The sequence below is a fragment of the Diceros bicornis genome, chromosome 12 (assembly GCF_020826845.1).
Source record: "Diceros bicornis minor isolate mBicDic1 chromosome 12, mDicBic1.mat.cur, whole genome shotgun sequence".
Lineage (NCBI taxonomy): Eukaryota > Metazoa > Chordata > Mammalia > Perissodactyla > Rhinocerotidae > Diceros > Diceros bicornis.
The window spans coordinates 15,055,093-15,074,580 of NC_080751.1; the positions used below are offsets into that span (position 1 = coordinate 15,055,093).

The 19,488-nt window shown below is 43.0% G+C and overlaps 1 protein-coding gene across 4 annotated transcripts in view; it reads right to left on the bottom strand.

The window, feature by feature from the left end:
- Positions 1-5,158: 5,158 nt before the first annotated feature.
- The window catches only part of DGUOK (deoxyguanosine kinase), a 31,513-nt gene continuing 17,183 nt past the window's right edge, over positions 5,159-19,488 (bottom strand). For 2 of the 4 annotated variants that reach the window (XM_058550914.1, XM_058550917.1), the window contains 5 exons: positions 16,390-16,577; positions 12,561-12,708; positions 6,575-6,690; positions 5,871-5,967; positions 5,159-5,401 (listed from right to left, as the gene is read on the bottom strand). In XM_058550914.1, the coding sequence (XP_058406897.1) occupies positions 5,375-5,401; positions 5,871-5,967; positions 6,575-6,690; positions 12,561-12,708; positions 16,390-16,577 (576 nt within the window). In that variant the 3' untranslated portion in view covers positions 5,159-5,374. The other 2 variants (XM_058550916.1, XM_058550915.1) reach the window with 2 other exon arrangements.

A 19,488-nucleotide genomic window follows, 5' to 3' on the forward strand; every position in this document is an offset into this window, starting at 1 on the left:
ATCTGAGAATGGTGGGTAGGCTATAGGCGAAACAAAATTGGCTATGAGTAGATAGCTGAAGTGGATGAGAAAGTAACAATTAGCTCAGACTAAGAAAAAAAAAAAAGCTGCCCTGACATTCATCAGGCTGGAGGACAGACATAGGTAAGGCCAGCTACAAAGTTACCATGAAACAATATTCCTCCCAAGGGCACACTGCAGCAAAAGTGTCATAACCACCCCCATCTTTGTGTGACTACTGCTTTCTGACTCACTGAGAAACTTTGTTGTCTAAAACGACGGACCAACAGAACCTCTGCTGTTTGAAATTTTATCAGTAAAAATGAAACACCTTTCTGTTGCCAGGAGGATCTAAGTCACTTTGACATGAAGAAGCAGTCTTGATTTGCAACCCAGGTTCAGAGGTTCAGATAAGGGGCTTCCAAACACAGTATTCCACGTTTATCTTAACTTTGTACTTTCCAAGGAAATGAATCTGGGTCTACTGTGCAGTTCTGACCAGATGTTGACTCCCGCTTTGCTTTGAGCCTATCAAAACACTTCTTAATTTAAATTTTATCTAAATGCTATCCTTCCCCCAAATCCTATAACTCTCTCTTTGCCTGTTTGGTGAGACACCCCATAGTTCCTCTGGTGTGTGGTCTCCTTCGTTGCAATAAGTTAATAAATCTGATTTTGTCACACTGTGGGTTTGTTCCTGGTGATCTTAGGCTGACGGGACCAGGACACGGGTAATGCGGATATGGGACTTCTTTGCATTACTCTCTCGACTCTTGAAAATGATTCACATTTTCCATAACATTTCCAAGTTTTTAAAACATCCTCACCCCATGATAACAGCATGAGCCATGACAGTGTTTGAGATCTATAGAAGGCAGAATAATAGCCCCCCAAAGATGGCCACATCCTAATCCCTGGCACCTGTGAATGTTACCTTACTAGCAAAAGGGACTTGGTAGATGTAGTTAAAGCTAAAGACCTTGAGATGGGGAGAATAGTCTGGATTATCCAGGTGAGCCCAGTGTAATCACATCAGCCCTTAAAAGCAGAGAAGCTTTCTCGGCTGTCGTCAGTGAGAGATGCGACAACGGGAAAAAAGTCAGAGATACAACATTGCTGGCTTTGAAGATGGAGGAAGGGCCACAAGCCAAGGAATGTGGGCAGCCTCTCGAAGACATAAAAGGTAAGGAAACGGAGTCTCCTCTAGAACCTCCAGAAAGGAATGCAGCCCTGTTGATAATTTGATTTTAGCCCAATGAGACCCATGTCAGAGTTCTGACCTACCGAACCATAAGGTAGTAAGTCTGTGCTACATTTAGCCACATCTGTGGTAATTTGCTATGGCAGTAATAGAAAATGAATACAAGATCACCCAGGGAGTGAGTAAAGACAGAAATGAGCCAAGGGTGCCTGGGGGACACCAACACCTCAGAGGAGAGGAAGAAAAGAAGAGTCAGCCAAGGAGACAGGAAAACACCAAGCAGCGGAAGAGCTGGAAGAGACCAACAAAGGAAGAAGTTCCAAGCAGGAGAAAGTGGTCCAGCGATTTAAACTGCCCACTCTTTAAAGTGAGAGCTGAAGGAGGTTAAACAGTCTTTCAGTTTTAAAGTACATGTTATTTCCTTGCTTCATTTTCCTTGTGATTCTAGTATTTGCATATAACAGCCTCTTTCACCTGAAACTCTCACCACCTCCCTTCGGGTTAAAGCCCGAGAGTTCGAGAACTTTCCCAACCTCAATTGACACTGTAAACCCATCAAGGTAATGTTCTGGTTACAGAACAGCAGGTTTTACCACATCGTAAGCCGGAAAGAAATGTAGCTATTTTTATGTGTTCATCCAAGTTATTTGACTCTGGGGGACAGCCTAAAACCCATGAGTGAAAAAGCCACCCAGACTGGCCTGCCTGTGCAGTCCTAATCTCCATATGTAAACACTCCACCCAGACCTATCCTTTCCCCACAGGTTAAGGTTCAAAACTGTTGCTCCTCATTAAAATATTTCCTCTCTGTTTGTAGACCATCAGCTACCAATTTGGAAAATGGTGAATTATTTCACCCAGGTGAGACTGTTGATGGTTTTGACTATCTTAGAAAATATTTACATTCTAAAAGGCAATGTTTATAAATGGAAAGAAACGCTGAATTCGTAGATTTTCAGGCTTTAAGAATAAGTGAAGAACGTGAAGGAGAGGAGTGTATTCTTAAATTATAAACTCACTAACCTCATCTGGTTTTGACAATCTGGGCCTAATGCCTCGTTCCACTAAGGCCTTGGCACCTGAATTTTTTTCCTCTGCCTGAATACTTTGTCTAGTTTATTCTTCAGAATTCAGAATAGTTGTCACTTTTGTAGAGGGGCTGTCCCAGATGTTACAGGCCCCCACAGTAGACCTGTACTTCTCCTTCTGAGGCGCTCCCCACACCTGCAATGACTTGTTCAGTGTCTATTCCCTTCTCCATTAGATGACGTTCTGTGAGGTGAGGACAAGGTCTGCCTTCTGTTGTGTTCGCTCTTATCTCCTCATCTCTAGCATATGGCAGAGACTCATAAATATTTGTTGATGATTGAATAAATGAAGGAAGGGTGGGGGCCTAGTGCTCTTACTGGGGGTTTACAGGTGATTTCCACATTAATGGTTCCTGGAAACGTAAATGAGAATTAAACATTTGGGCCCCTCAGAGCTAAAGGACCAAAACCATTGAGTTTCCAAAACACACCTAACACCCTGTGTTCATCCCTGGTCTTGTCCAAAGTCTGAAGCAGCAAACAAACACGAGAACAAGTGGGACAGATTTTAGACATGAGTGCCAAGACAATTCAATGGGAGAAAAGATTAATCTTTTCCACAAATGGTGTTGGGACAACTGGATATGCACATGCAAAAGAATCAAGTTGAATCCCTTCCTTACACCATACACAAAAATTAACTCCAAATGGATCATAGACCTAATGTAAGAGCTAAAACTATACAACTCTTAGAAAAAAACACAGGAGTAGATGTTTGTGATTTCGGGTTATTCAAAACTTTCTTAGACACGTGCCAAAAGGACAAGTGACAAAATCAATTTGCATCAAAATTAAAAACCTTTGTGCTTCAAAGGACAGTATCAAAATGAAAATACAACCCACAGAATGGGAGAAAATATTTGTAAATCATGTATCTGATAGGACTTGTATCCAGAATATGTAAAGTACTCTTAGAACTTGACAATCAAAAGCCAAATAACCCCAATTGAAGAAAGAACAAAGGCTTTGAATAGACATTTTTCCAAAGATATACAAATGAGCAATAAACACATGAAAAGATGCTCAACATTATTAGCCATCAGGGGAATGTAAATCAAAACCACAATGAGATATGACTTCACACCTACTAGGATGGCTACAATCAAAATGACAGCAAGTGTTGGCAAGGATGTAGAGAAACTGGAATCCTAATACATTGCTGGAGGGAATGTAAAATAGCGCAGCCACTTTGGAAAAGTTTAGCAGTTCCTCAAAAAGTTAAACATGGAGTTACCATTTGACCCAGTAATTCCATTCCTCGGCATATACCCAAGAGAAATGAAAACACACGTCCACACAAAAACTTGTCTAGTCACGAGCCGCATAAAAACGTTTTGGTCAATGATAGACTGCATATACAACGGTGGTCCCATAAGATTAGTACCATACAGCCTAGGTGTGTAGTAGGCTGTACCATCTAGGTTTGTGGACGTGCACTCTATGATGTTCACACAACGAAATCGCCCAATGATGCATTTCTCAGAAGGCATCCCTGTCAAGTGATGCATGACCGTATATGACTTTTCATAACAGCATTATTCATAATTGCCAAAAAGTGGAATCCACATGTCTATCAATGGAGGAATGGATAGACATAATGTGGCATATCCATAAAATGAAATATTTAGTCATAAAAAGGAATCAAGTACTGATACATGTTACTACATGGATGAACCTTGAAACCCTTGAAAGCAGCAGTCACAAAAGATCATATGTGATTCCACTTATATGAAATACTTATCTGAAATGTCCAGAACAGGCAAATCTATAGAGACAGGAAGTAGATTGGTGGTTGCCTAGGGCAGAGTACAGGTTGGGGGGATTATAGGGGGGTGGGTGATGGAGAGTAACTGCTAATTGGTACGGCATTTCTTCTTGGGGTGATGAAAACATTCTGGATTTGATTGTGGTGATGGTTGCACAACCCTATGACTATACTAAAGACCACTGAAATACACACTTTAAATGGGTGAATTGTATGGTATGTGAGTTATATCTCAACAAAGCCATTAAAAATTTTTAAAAGTAGGTTAAAGAAATGCTGTGCTGTTATTTCAAAACTTCACACATTTGGTAGAAACCAGTCTCACACTCATTTTCCCAGGCATAAAGGAAAACACAGGTGTCTGTCTTCTGGGACACTGAGTCCTGAGCTCACTCATTTTCCTGTGTGCCTATACAGCTGTCAAGGGCTCAGTGCAGGAATTCCGCTCCCGGTAAATCACACACGTGCAGGCTTCTCGCAATGGAGCACTCCATTCTATAGAGCCATGTATTTTTCTCTCTTAACAGTAAATTGTTCTTGAAGCTTGAAGTTCAACACAAAAAATTATCTTCTTTCCTTCCAGCGTAGACAGATTCACTCCATCAGGTCACCTGAAACTCACTGGGTAAGGTGTTTAGAGCAGGCCAGAGTGCCAGGATGACCAAACCCTAAATGTTGGATGCTGAACTCTTGGGATCCTGATTTGTTCTCTCCCTCCCTCCCTTTCTTTCTTTTGTCCAGGTTCTCCAGCTCTAGGACAAAGGTCTAAATCCCCACCCCATCCCCCATATCAAGAGTGCTGGATGGGAAGAGATAAAGGAGCTTCCTGGAGTTTGGGCTCCATTTCCTAGCTTGGGTGTCCACCCACTCCTGCGCCACTTTACTTCCCTTCTTCATGCCCATGGCAGGGCTCAGTTAGGGGTCCTGGGAGCAATTCCTGCTCTGGCATGTCAAAGGGAACAAGTGAACACACAGGGAAGTCTGGCTGGTGAAGGATTCAAGAAGAAGAAAAGCTAGGACTTTTCTCAGGCAAAAATAGCTAGTCTCGAGGGGAGTTCAGAGCAGGCACCAATAGATACACGGTGAAATAAATGAACAACTGGATTAGCAAAATAAGCAAAACTTTATTTTAGAAGTCCTTGAGATATAAAAGAAGACAATGGCAAAGTCTAAGGATAACAGAAACCATACAGCTGAGCGCCAGAGCACTCCAGGGGTCAAAGGAGATGGGAGTGGGGAGAGAAAGGTGCGTGACTCAGTATTTTTCCAGCTTCAGAAAATCAGAGAGCCCAGATCACAGCCAGAACATCCCAGTATTGGTTACAGATTTTTTACAAAGGTGTTTACCTGTGGGAAAGAGAAAAACCAAGAGTTAAATTCACATTTTCAGAAGATTACAGAATAGTCCATCCCCAACGCATAGGTAGCCAAGCCCATGAGGGGAAGGAGGGAAACTTTTTGTGAGGAAGGGAAAATAGGTGTGGAGAGGAAATGGACTTGCCCAGCGTCATAGAGTATCAAGTGGCAGAGCTGGGAACAGAATCCAGAAGTCTCATTTCCCCAGTTCTAGAATACCTTAGAGGAGGAAGTTAGCTGGGAAGTACATATTATAAGTCATTTACGTAACAATTATTAGCCCAAAATACTTGAGAGAATAGGGATTCTATTTGTAACTTGTACAAGGCCGCACAAGCTTTGGAGTGTGAAATGCAACCCGAGGCACAAAGCACAAGACCCGTTATATTGAAGTTTGAAGCGAAGATAAAAGTGTAATAAAGGAAAACGACTAGAAAGCAGGAATTAAGGTCCTCCCCACCTTTCTCATGAGTTCTTCTTGTTTAGTTACTTCAGAAAAATCATCATTTACATCCAGCACCAGCACAGGCATGTTCACCAGAGTCTCAAAGTGGAGCCTATAAGAAGCATGAGCATTTAGGGAACAGAAACAAGCAAGCTGAGCCAAGCTTCACATACTCACCAAGTCTCAGTAATTCAGAGAACAAATCTAAAGTCACATGACTTCTCAAGGAAACTGCATGTCAACAGCAGTTTAAAAAAAGAATTCAATACAGTTGGCTCAAAAGAGGAAGGCTGAAATTTCTCTTTAGTCTTGAGATTGATACTGAAGGTCAGAGCCCCAAACGTTCTAAGTGGACAGCAGACCAAGCCTGAAGGGAGGAAAGGCCAAAACTAGCAACGTCAACTTAGTAAATTGACAATTTCTCTAAAATTGTTCAGCCCTTCACCCTGAGCCAACTATCACCATCATCAATCACCATGTTCAATCTAGGGGAATGTTAAAAAACAAAAAAGCTGGAGAAATAGAATCTAATAAAAAATATTCTGGAATATACAGATTATATCCAATATTAAGTTTCTGAGATGGATAACGCTTGACATTTCCAACCACTTCCAGTACATTCTGAACCTTCTTATGGGGCAGCATGTGCAACTTCTGGGCTTTCACAACTGGCTGGCAGAGGCAGGCCTCTGTCTGCTGCTGCTCTCTTCTCTGCTTACCTGGTTGTCTTGTGAACAAGCCAGGCTTCGTGTTGATCATGAAGCTGCTCAAGATATGCCAGCTCAACTCCTTTCTCCTCTTCCCTGGCCCGCCAGCGTAGTCTCTTCAAACAAACCTAAAAGACCATTCCCAGGCCCCGGTGAGCTCATTTGTTATCTTGGCCGTTACAAGGCAGTCTTGGGGGCTCTCAGACCCACTCATGATGTCTATCCTGGGCACTATAAGTCACGACTTTGCTTATGCTGTCTTGTTTTCTTATTCAATCACAGGTTAATGGCAACCATCACCCACCCAGGGAACCTGGAATTACCCTTTTTCCTCCTCCCAACCACATCCAGGAAGTCATTCAAGTCTCTTTAATCTCTGTCGTTTCTCTCCTTGCCTCTCTCTCACCTCTGCCCTAGTCAGGTCCTCATCATTTCTCACCTGGACTATGGCAAGAGCCTTCTGGTTCTCTGCCTCCTGGAGGTGGTGAAGTGCATGGAAAGAGCGCAGGCCTTAAAGTCAGCAAGTCCAGGATTAAATTCCTGTCTTCACAATGTACTAGTGGGGCAATCTTTGTGGGCTTCCATTTTCTCATTCTCCACTCACCCCACAGGTGGCTGTGAGGATTCAGAAGTAAGGCATCTCAAGTTCCTGGCCAAAGCTGTTCTCTCCTTCCTGTTGGTCCCCCTCAGTCCACCCTTCCATAGTACTGCAATATAATGACATTACTCTCCTTGCTTAAACGCTTCACAGGGTCCTTACTGCCTACAGCCATCACCCCAGGTTCAAGGAAGTATGAGTAGCATCATATTTACAAGAGTAAGTAATCTGAAACATCTTTCATATCTTATCACTCACTCTGGAGCAGAATGCAAAATCTGCATAAGTCAAGGTAAAAAAAAAAAGTGAGGCTTGAGACTAACTCTTCTTCCCGAGTCTGCATAATTCTATTCTGCCTTCGCCTGGTAGAAAAGTCGGAAGCACAGTGGCTCGGAGAATGTCATCTTCTCCTTCACCTGTCACACGAGGCCATTCCCAGGGTCTGGCCACCCCTCCCACCTCTCCATCTCAACGCCCTCAGCTCCTGCCCTGGACTCACGGCTAGAGCAGTGAGATTTGACCTCCTGTCTGCAGGACAGACCAAGCTCTTTCACACCTCAAAATGTTTGCTCCAAATGTTTGTTTTGCCTGAACTGCCATCCTTCCTTTCTCTGCCTGGAAAATATTTCATTATTCAATGTCATCTCTCCTAGGAAGAACAGATGGGTTAAACCAATGATTTAGGACTTCCCTCTTTGAAGCACTTAAAACACTTTATCCCTAAATATAGTGCACAATATTCCCAAAGATGCAGAGTCCTTGCAGTTTCCCTCTTGTTCCACCTTTCCTCTAAGGAAATGAAATCAGCTAAACAAATTTCACTTATGATCTTATGTCCAACTTTTCAAATTGATGAACAGAGACAAATCTAATAGGTTAACACTTATAGCACTCATCCCTCTCATCTCTCCTTTCCCCTGAATCAATTATTATCCCAAACTTAGATTCTAAGTCCTTGCCTATAATTTAGTTAGACAATAAGTAAAATAAAATATGCAAAATAGCAAATCAAGTGCTAAACTGTGAGATGTGGATCTTAAGTGCAGCAGCTCAGATAAGGGAGGGCACAGAGTGGGCTCCGACAGTCAGGTGATTTCTGGAAGAGGCAGGAGCTCCCCCTTTATCTCTGGTACCAGCTTACTGAACACCACTCCGAAAGCTGTGCTACGCCCTGGGCAAACACAAACCACCAGTGGCGTTTCAGCTGTATCAGAGTACAGAGGGAGGTCTGCACAGGGTGCTCCGAGGGCACAGTGACTGTGGGAGACCAAGGAGGCAGGCCAGAGTCCATCTTGTTCAGGGGTGAGCACTGGGCCTGGCAAAGTAGGTGGTCAATAAATATTTGTCCCATGTATTCACTTAACGTTTTAATTTCTGACCTAGTCTATGTCCATTTGCCTTTTTCTCCTTCTTTCATCTTTTCCATTTCTACTTTCCTTCACTCTGACCCTGCCTCTCCTTTTTTCCTTCTTTCTTTCTGCTCCTACATCCCTACCCTTACTGCAGATGGCTTCAAGACATTTCCCCTTGTTCCCCTCCCTCCCCAATCATACAGTTTTAGACCACTGACTTCCAGCTACTCAGTTCTCCACCCCACCGACAACCAATGTTATTAACTTTTTGTATACTTTCAGAAATATTCTATGCATATACACATTCTTATCCCCACCTTTTCTTTTTTTTTAAAAATTTACATATAAAAGGTGTTCTACCATACACTCTGTTCTTGTTTTTCTTAACAATGTGTCTTGGAGATTGCTATGTATCAGTACAGTACTTTCTCTTTCTTTGCCATGACTTCTGAGTTTTCCAGGGCATGGATGGAGCATAATATAGCCAACTGGTCCCTACTGATGACCACTGGGTTGTTTTCAATAATTTGCTATTACAAACAGTGCTGCCTTGTACATGAGCCATGTTGCCCATGTGGGAGCATGTTTATGGAGTAAATTCCAAGGAGCATGATTAATAGGTCAAAAGGTATGTGCACTTGCTAATATATACTGCCAAACTGCCTCTTTAGAGGCTAACCAATTTACATGCCCGCCAGCAACGTAGCTTCAGGATTTCTAAACGTAGCAAAGCTACCTAATTTTCCTCCCTGAGAGAAAAATATTATCAGAATTAATGAAAATGCATACTTTTAAAATGTGGCTTTACATTTTCAATTATACACAAGGGCAGAGCAATTCTTTTTATAAAAGCTATAATTATTCATTCATTGCTAGCAGGCAAACATTGATGCTAAGGTCTCTCCCATTAAAATAGGCTAACAATTCCCTTTTTACTATTAATTTGCTTAACAGAGCAAACTTTTCTTTCCCCCAGAAGTCTAGGTAAACTCCTATTTTGAGCATTTGGCATAATTCTTGCTTTACTGATATGGTTACAACAAATTGTCTTTAAAAAAATCCTTTAAAAAAAGTCTGGTCCCTCCTCATCTCAGTCCTCATGGGGAGGATGCACCTGAATGTGAATAGGGAAGGCAGTGCAGCTGCAACTGCAGGGGAGGGACCCTTCTGCGATCTGCCCTCTTCATTGACGCCCCCAGGAGGAGCTGCTGCTCAGACTGCTTGGAGTCAGAGACAGCAACTGGACTGTGATTGCTGGGGGGTCTGGCCACTGTGCTTCCCAAGCCCCAAAGTCAGGTGCCATTTGTTCCCAGGCATTTCCAGCACGCTGTCTCATGCTGCCAACAGTGCTGGGCAGGGCCTGGCTCTTTCAGGCACACTGGCGGGCTGCACTCTCTCTCCTTGATTCCACGGGGCTGAGTGGGGACACTGAGGCCCAGCCATTCTTTTCTGATTTTTTTTTTGAAATTATTGGCTTGCTTGCTTTTTAGAATTTAGGAGAGAGTAGGTGGATAGGAGCAGAAGGCCCTACTTAGGTCCATCTCACACGCACTCAACTCCATATTTACCAGGGCTCAGCACTGAAGTACTGGGCACTTGCACAGCTTTTTACATAGAGATGTTTTCACTTCCGTTCTGCTCTTTTCTTGGGTATAGTTACCTCCGAATCTCACAAAAGAGGTCAGGGTGACTTCAGGGGAAGGATATTGGCATTCCTGGGTCCCCGGCTCTAACGCCATCAAAATAGCACCAAAATCCCCATCCAATCTCAAAACAAATACGCTATTTTTCTTTTTCTACCAGTAAATTGCAATAATCCTTCTACCTCAGCTGAAATACTTCAGTCTCTCTAAAAAGATGTATCAGCCACACCACAATAATAATAATCACCACTACTATCGTCATCATCACTGTCCCCTTCTCACAAAGTCATTCCGGGTGCACAAAGAAGTGAGGAAGACTTTCTTGCTTTCCTTGCTGGGTCTCAGGGTCCGGGTTCAAGCTCAGCTCCCCAGAAACAAAGCCTCTACAGCTAGCCAAGCACCCTGTTTCACTCCTAGGATGAGTCCGCCCACTTCCTCATCGCTAATACTGTCTTTACAGCACTGAGTTGATTACACTGAAGTTCCGTTTCTCTCAGAAAAGATTAGGTCAGTACTCTCAGTTCTCCTAATGCTTAGCCCCTCAATCTACTGCTTCTTTCAGCCACCCATCCCACAACTCCTACTGGAAACAGGTCACCTCTTGAAATTCCAATCCCAGTCTTCACTCAGTTCAAGTCCATAGAGCTCTCACTCATCTTTAGCCCAGGCCATGAGCCTTCCTGGGGACCAAGACTTTCCTCTCATCCTGAAACCTACACTCAGCTACTTCAAACCAGCCTCTTTGGCAGGGGTCTCCTTTTCCCCTACATCAACAGCAATCCCCACCCCTACAGTATAGTCAGCCTTCATAATTTGCTTCTTCTATTCCTGCTCCCAGGCAATGAAGACTACTGAAAGAAGTCATATAAATGTGACTCTGCCAGTTTCAGCTTAGTTCTTTACACAAAGTTCTCAGCCCTCTGGCTTCACTGAATCTCTAGTTGAGTTTCACTTTAAACCTTAGACTCTATTTACTTCTGTGGAATCTCTATTTCCTCTTATGATCTAGCTTCTTCCTCACAATCTCCAGAAACTCCCAACACAAACAGCCCCAATATCTGGTTCCAGTCACACTTGAGGGCCCCTTTTCTGGCCCCCACCTTCCTGAGGTGAGGCCCTTCTTTCTGGTCCTCTCTTCTCCGGGTCCTGCGAGCCTGGGAGACAGGGGCTCTCCCACCTGTTTTCTGACCCTGCTCAGTCTGCTCTCCGGCTTCCTCCTGTCCACAGGCTCAGTCCTGTCTCTAAAAAGCATGGCCTCTAGACTAAGAGAGCTTTCCCTCCTAAGATTATGTGGTATATCTGGCATTTGACTATACATTATATACATGTCTCAAAGGCTGAGAGCAACACATCTCTCAAAAAATACCTCCTGCTTTAACTCAGAATTGCACTCCAGAAGAGCCCTTAGAGATCACTAGTCTGAGCCACTGGATTTGACAGACAAGGACCCCTCCAGGGGAAAGGTTTCCAAGGGCTGCCCATGGTCACTGCCTGTCAGCAGAGGCCAGGGACCACTGCTGTCTCCAGAGACTTTAGTGCTCCTGCCATGACGTCCCTACTGTGTGCTAAGCTGGCTCCATGGTCCAAGTCAGAAAGTCATGGAATACAATTTTTGTAGTCCTTCCTGCCTTACCAGTGGCATCCTCAAAGTTCAAAAGGTGGCTATAGGGCCGGCCCCGTGGCTTAGCGGTTAAGTGCGCGCGCTCCGCTACTGGCGGCCCGGGTTCGGATCCCGGGTGCGCACCGACGCACCGCTTCTCCGGCCATACTGAGGCCCTGTCCCACATACAGCAACTATGACATATAACTATCTACTGGGGCTTTGGGGCGGGGTGAAGGAGGAGGATTGGCAATAGATGTTATCTCAGAGGCAGTCTTCCTCAGCAAAAAGAGGAGGATTAGCATGGATGTTAGCTCAGGGCTGACCGTCCTCACACACACACGAAAAAAAGGTGGCTATAAATTAGGGCAGTACCAGGATGAGGTGAAGAAAGCCTCCTTTTCTTCCTCTCTACATGCTATTTAGGAAACTATCAGGATCACCACAGCCTCTGATGACCCAGTTAGAGGGAAGGAAAAGCTGAGGCAAGTGGCTATAGGTTACCTGGTCAAAGGGTCCAACCTGCAAACCCTGGGTGATAAGACAACACCCAATTTTCTTTTTGTTCTTGCTAAATCAAGAGGGACCCCTTCTATGGATAGTCAATTGCTTTAGTCCTCTGCCACAGGATGTCTGTAGGAAACAAGGGTCAGTGGTAGAATGGGAGGTTGTTTATCCACTACTCTCTGTGCTCCAGATAATACCCGCAATCCAATTTCTCCAACCAGAAAATTAGGGGCTTGGAGAACATCATCTCTTAAGTTTCATATGGCCCTAAAGTCTAAAGCTTTAGGCTCTGTGTTACCTGGGGAGTAGCCTGGAGGTAGATGAAGCCATGTAATCTGAGCCGGCTGGCAAACTCCTGCAGGAGAAAAGAATGCCAGTCCTGATAGATATGCCATTCAATGTCACTGAGGGAACCATTTTCAAAAAGATTCTTTGCAAAGATATACCTGGTTGGAAATGTAAGTGGGATGGGGGCAGGAGAGAGGAATGAGAAATGGAATGAAAGACAAAAGAGAAAGAGAAGACAAATCAATAACCAACTTGTTCCATGTCTATTCAAACCACTTAATCTTTCTAGCTCCTCGTCAATCTTTAAGAAATCCGAATTTTTAACCTATATCTCCTTCCTTGCTCAACACTAAGATAGGAAATAGTATCTAGACTTTAGAGGCCCAAATGACAGCTCTCCAGATGGATTAATCCACAGGAAGAAAAGGGGCACTGGAAGACAGTATCAGTGGTCCCTGACAATTTTCCCTGCTGGAAACCAGTCAGAACATACAGCAAATGGTGCACGTAAACTTGAACTTTTGAGATTTCTTTATTATTATTGTAGCAAGCCCCCAAACAAAAAACCAGTCTAGTATACTGGGCCAGCCCCGGTGGCCTAGCAGTTAAGTTCAGCATACTCTGCTCTGGTGGCCCAGGTTCAGTTCCTGGACACAGATCTACACTGCTCGGTTAGCGGCCATGCTGTGTTGGTGGCCCACATACTAAAAAACATAGAGGAATACTGGCAGGGATATTAGCTGAGGGTGAATCTTCCTCAGAAAACAAACAAACAAACAAAAAACAAACCAATCTGGTACAAAGCACCCACCACATTTCATTTAAGGACTGAGGCCTGCTGAGTCTCCAGGCTGCTAAGCCATCCTTTTGTCTAGTTGAGAAGTGAAGGAGGAACTGTATTTAAGAGGTGTCACCTCTGGAGCGGGAAATGCACTTCCTACTGACTGCAATACTACCAAGTAAGCAGATTCTCCTCCAAAGCACACATGAGCTCTTATTTACTTGCTTCCTCTGCTGCTGAGCTTCTGATCCAGATACAAGAAAGCTAAATCAAACTAGCTTTGCCCCTTGCTTACGTCCACAACTATGGGAGCATCTGGTAAATAGCAAATTGGAGCTAACCAGTAACCCTTGCTTCAGAAGGGTCAATTCTGCTTTCAAAACTCAGGCATCTTAATACAAAACACAATTTACATCCTAAACAATGAACTCCAGTTTCTAAGGCAACACTCAGCAACTGGCCACTTCTGGGAAAATGAAATTCAGAATCCTTGTGTACGAAGGGCTCAGGGAGGTATACACCACAAGGCTGCAAGTGTTGGAGTTAAGAGAATGGGTTGCAGAGCCACATTCCCAAGTCTGATCCTGGCTCTGAAACTCACTACCTGTGTCACCATGGGCAAGTCACCATGAGCAAATCATCAAACTCTCTCAGCCTGTTTCTTTCTCTGTAAAAGAGGTAACAGTGGAACCTAACTAATAGAGTCATTGTGAGGACTGTACATAATATAAGGTGCTCAGAAGAGTGACTGGCACATAGTATTCAAGACACCCTAGTTGTTGTTATAACTGCTTCTTTGCTAGGCTACGAAGAGACTAATTTGGGAGCTCCAGCAGTCAACTCTCCCAGTCTGGAATGGTTTAGCTATAGTCAGGCTGAAGGCAACAAAGAAAAGAGGTGACTTCTGTAACTCAAGTTCTGAAAAATGTTTTCAGCTTCTTCACAGGTTAACATGGAGACTAAGATCTTATAAAGAGAAATTAAATATCTGCTAATAAGCTCTATAAAAGGGGCCCTCCCCTTTTTTTGAGGATGAGCATGTCTTTATTTCTCCCAGGTTGGTGGTGATGGGGAGAGGGAGTAGAAGAGTGTGGTGCTGAGAGCTAAGGAGAGCGAACTACCGTGGTCTGAGTAAAGGGGCTGCAGAGAAGAATAAGCTTAAGGACCTGGGCATCAGGGTCTCTGCCCTAAAACCACATGCTATTGTTTTCTTTAACTCAAACAGAAAAAATTTAGATTTCTTCCTCCCTGTCATCCACTCTTCCAACCAACCCATGATCCTCCTTTGGAACACAACACACATGAGCACGTGTGTACTCTCAGAGCTCCATTAGGCTAAGGCTGCTGTGAAGGCAGGGCCTGGGTCTGCTTTGCTTACTGCCACAGCCCCTAGACCCACCTGGTGCCTGAACACAGGTGGCATTCAATAAATCTGTGCTAAGCCAACAAATAAATGAATTTTTAAAAGAGTGGAAAGGCTGTAAATTACTATCAGGATGAGAATGCGTAATTAGTTATCCTTCCTGTCTCAAAAATGCCCCTTCTGAAGAAAACATGTAGGATGTTGTATGTAGCTGCCTATAGTGCAATCAAGTCTCATCTCTTCCTTTACAATTAAGTGTTACGATCTTGTAGCTTCTAAACAAAGTATTTCTATTTCTGAGGAGTCTCTCACATGCCTACCTCACTAAAAGGGCTAGAAATCAAAAGACCAAGGGTTAATATGTTTCCAAGCAACGCAGGTGGTTATATGCAATTCACTTTCCTAGTCCAAGAAGCATGGCTTGGGAGAGAGGAGAGGAAAACAGGGAGTAGTATATCTAACAGTTGAAAAAGAACCCAAATCTATAGCCCAACCATTCATAATTCACATATTTAGCTTTTATAAAGAGTAGGCTCTCTCTTGGGGTATACAGAGAAGGAATGCATAGCCCATATGGTTTGTTGTACATATCTTGTGTGATTTTTAGGTAATGTTAAAAAAAAAAAAAATCACACGACATTTATAAATGTACTCTTATTTTTTTCCTCCAGGAGGCTTTTTGGGAGCACTAAGTAGAACTAGTTTATCTAATTTGGAATTAAATGGGCAACCAACTTAGTGTCTTCAGAAGTGAATGGACAATGAAAATGCAGCATTTTCCATTTTGATAACTCAAAGAGGCTAAGACAGACTATCATGTTTTAAACTACCATTTCACACTGACACAGGTCATTCATAGCCTTAGGTAAAAAAACTCTCAGCAGTGTCCACATCAAGGCACCTTCACCTCATCTCCAAATGGCTTGAACACAGGTCACAGCCTGGTCTCGTGGCAGAGCCAGGAATTCCGGAGCCTAGATGGACTAGTTCCTCTGGAACACATGGGCTGAATTCCCAAGCTAGCTGCTAGCCTTCATTAAAAGTGACTCCACATCTCATTCCCTCAGGTGGTCAGTATGATGCCCTTCCCTTGACCTGCCATAGGCACTGGATGCCCATTACAGACCCTGGCTAGCAATAAGCCCTGTCACATAATAAGGGGTCAAAAAGGATTTTTAAATCCAAGACAGAAGCCAATTTCACAATTGTGGTATTTCTACTTAGAAATCCTTTCTTGAAGAATAAAAAAAGGATTAATGTATTTCTCATATCATTTTAGAAAGGGAAATTGTAATTTTGTCTTTTTTTTCTTCAAGATGATAACCAACCACTGATTCATCTGGTTTTCTAGAACATACGCTGCTACTTAAGTGTGTGTTCTGCCTTTCAGCATGTAATGGTTATAGCTGATAGCTACCAGCTTGCCTCTATGCCAGAAAAGAATAAGAAAACATAATCAGTGGCAATGTGGGAAATTAAATGCATTTAGTTTATGAAAAACACAATTTCTTTTCTTGACATATATGGTAACTGTGGAATTGTAAGTCTGAGCAAATCTGTATAGTGTTGTCTTTAAAAAGAAGATAGGTTTTCAAAGTATACTTTTCACCAGCGCGGTGCAAGGTCTGAGCAAGAAGAGAAAACATGCAGTGCTGAGCACACGGCTTGTGTCAGGTGGAGAGCTCAGAGTCTTACCTGTCACTGTACACAGACCTCTCAAAGATCTGTACCGCCTTCCTGGCCTGTAATAGCTTCTCAGGCAAGGGTTCCAACTGTATTTTCAGGCGGCTCATAAAAGAAAAGGTCTGGAATGTGTAGGACCATCGTGCTGGCTCCTGGTACATCATATCCAGTAAGTTTCCAAGATTTGGGGGAGTGCAGGCCTAGAGGGAAATTACAAAAGAGGAGAATTTCCTAGAAGGCATATTTATTTCATGGTGTTTACCTCTCCCCCTCCCCCACAGGTTTAATAAGCAATGAGGGAAGCAATTACAAAAGTTTCCTTCCACTAAAAAGACACAATCACATCCCCCAGCTTAGTCAAAGCTACATAATCAAGGAAAAGATTTTCCTACCTTATTAGATAAGAATCTGATAGAGGGAGATGACATACCAGAGAAGAGCAGAGGACGAACCACACATAGAATTAGCACATTCACTGATTGATGGGTTTGTGGAGTCTGTCTGAGGAGGCGTTAACAATCAACTACCACCTAAAACTACCTGGAATCCAATCTTTCCACTGTAACACTATGTTGTCTCTCTTTTGAGCTTCCATTGGTGGCTATTTCTTTATAAAACTTCAACCCAGACAAGAAAGCAACTGATTATCTGAAAAACCTACCAGCCAAACAGACTTCTATCTCTCTCATAGAACGGCTACAATTTGTTAAACAAACCCTTCCTCCTCCATTCCAGAGACTTTATGAAAGGCATTTGAAGACCCCCTTACTCGGCATGTGTGGGTGGGAACACGTGTGGGATACTCATGAGCCCTGGATTCTCTCCTGGGCTCTGCCACTGACTCCATGCCAAAGGGAGTTTTGCACAAAGCACTTTGGATCTGCATTCACTCAGTCAGCACTAACTGAAGGCCGAGGTGGATGAGGCCCTACATGGGCTGGCTGCTGTAAAGAGTACAGAAAATAAAACTAAGATTTATTCCAATGTTCACTGTGTTGTGTTATCTCATTTAATCTTCAAAACAGCTTTATGAGATGGATACCATTGTTACGCCCATTTTCCTGAGGACAAAATCCACTCAGAAAGGTTAAGTAACTTCCTTGTCCAAAGTCTCATGGTGAGTAAGTGTTGAATGGGGACTCAAACCTGGCTTCCTCTAATTTCTTCATTCTAATACTTCATATAAAGGCAAGCAAGATGTGGTTCCCAAACTCAAGGAGCTCACGATGCAAAAGGAAAGGGGGGTAACAATGATATAAAGAGCTAGAATATAAGGCGGAACATGTGACAAAGGGGTGACCACATATGGTAGAGGAAATCTGAGGAAGTTTCTGGAATAAGGTAGCATTAAGAAGCTGGGAAGAGAATGAGATGTGGAATTTCCACAGATGGAAATGGGGATTAAGAAAGCATTTCAGGTGAAGACAAAGATACACGAGAGGGAAAAGGTCAGACAACCACAAGTGGTCCAGTTTGGCTAAATATCACCCCTAGATTCCAAAGAAGGGTCCCAGCCCTTTGGAAGGCTTCAGCAGGAGCAATGCAAGTTAAGTAGAGCAGAATGGATCACAAAACGATTTCCCTCCTTCCAATCCCACAAACCACAAACACATACCAACCTCACAAATGGCCCCTGGCTAAGAGCTAGAGATGGAAGCAGGTGGACAAATTTGAATCTCTTCGAGTCTCTGATGGTGTCACTAGAGACTGTAGGGAGCCCTTGGTGTGTAGCATAGTTCTGCGACTGCATGGAAGCCTGCTGAATGGAGTAGGGTGCTGTGCTGGCAAACGTCCTAGGTTGACTGGGTCGGGGCTATTCCACCACCAGACTTTGGGCTACCAAAGGGAGACTGTTCCAGAACAAAAACTGTAAAAGAGCCTGCACAATTTCTGAAAGAACCCATCTCAGCTACATAAAAAATGCAACCCCCCCTTCAAACATACACAGAGGGACAATCATTGGGTATAAAAATATTCAGCAATTCAAAAGGAGAGGACCAATCCATGTGCTCTGGACAAACACCCTCTTAGGAGACAGGGCTGTTGCTAGAAACAGGAGAAAACTGAAAAATCTCAATGAGATTCAAGAGACTGACACATTGATAGGAACAGGCTGTCACAAAAAAGGAGCAATACGAAAAGAACATTCTTAAAGGAGAAAAATGGAATTGCCAAAATAAAACACCCAATGAAGAGAGTAACTAGCAGACTATACACTGCAGTAAATCTAATTAGTGAATATCATATAGAATATCAGCTCAATAAATTCTTCCTAAACTAAGAAAAGAAAGCAGAAAATTAAGAAAGAAATGAAAAGACAAGCAGGTTAGAAGGAGGAGATCCAATATACCTTGTAATATAACGGTAGGGTATTTTTTGCTTTTTCTTTCTTTACTCTGGAAAGACACATCAAGATGTAATGTTGCTTGTGTTTCACCTCACAGCAATTAATACAATTTTGTATCAAACAACTTTCTAAACAGGGGCTAAAATGATCTGCAACTTCACAGAACCCATAGCTCAGACAAAGCCACCCAACCAAGGTAACAATTTTCCTTCTGATGTGACAACAGTCCACTACAGAGAGGTGAAACGCCACTCCCCAAAAACAAAAGAAATAAGCAGAGGAAGACCACTACTCACAAGGTGTGTCTCCCCCTCATCAAATTTCACTGTCACTGAGAATCATTGTCTAATAGAAACATGTAGTATCTCCAGGTATTTAAGAACAGAAACAAAGTTTAAAATCATGGTACAATCAGGAGTTATAGTCAGAGGGAACTGATCAGATGAAAAAGAAGCTAAAATCAAAGAAAAAAATTAAACAAAATCTCTGAGACCTGAGACTTTCCACCAGAGAAATTCACTGAGTACCAGAAAATATTTTATATGTATTTTACATATACAGCTTTCAAACACACACACAGGTGCCCACAACTGGATCTATGCTGGCAAAACGTCAACAATTCATAAAAATGAAACAAAAACCTAGCAGGGGGAAAAATACGAATTACCTATATATATATATAAAAGGATGAGAACCATATAACACTTCTCTACCACAGAAACTACCATTTACATTCCAGAGCAAAAGAAAGACATTTTCAGACA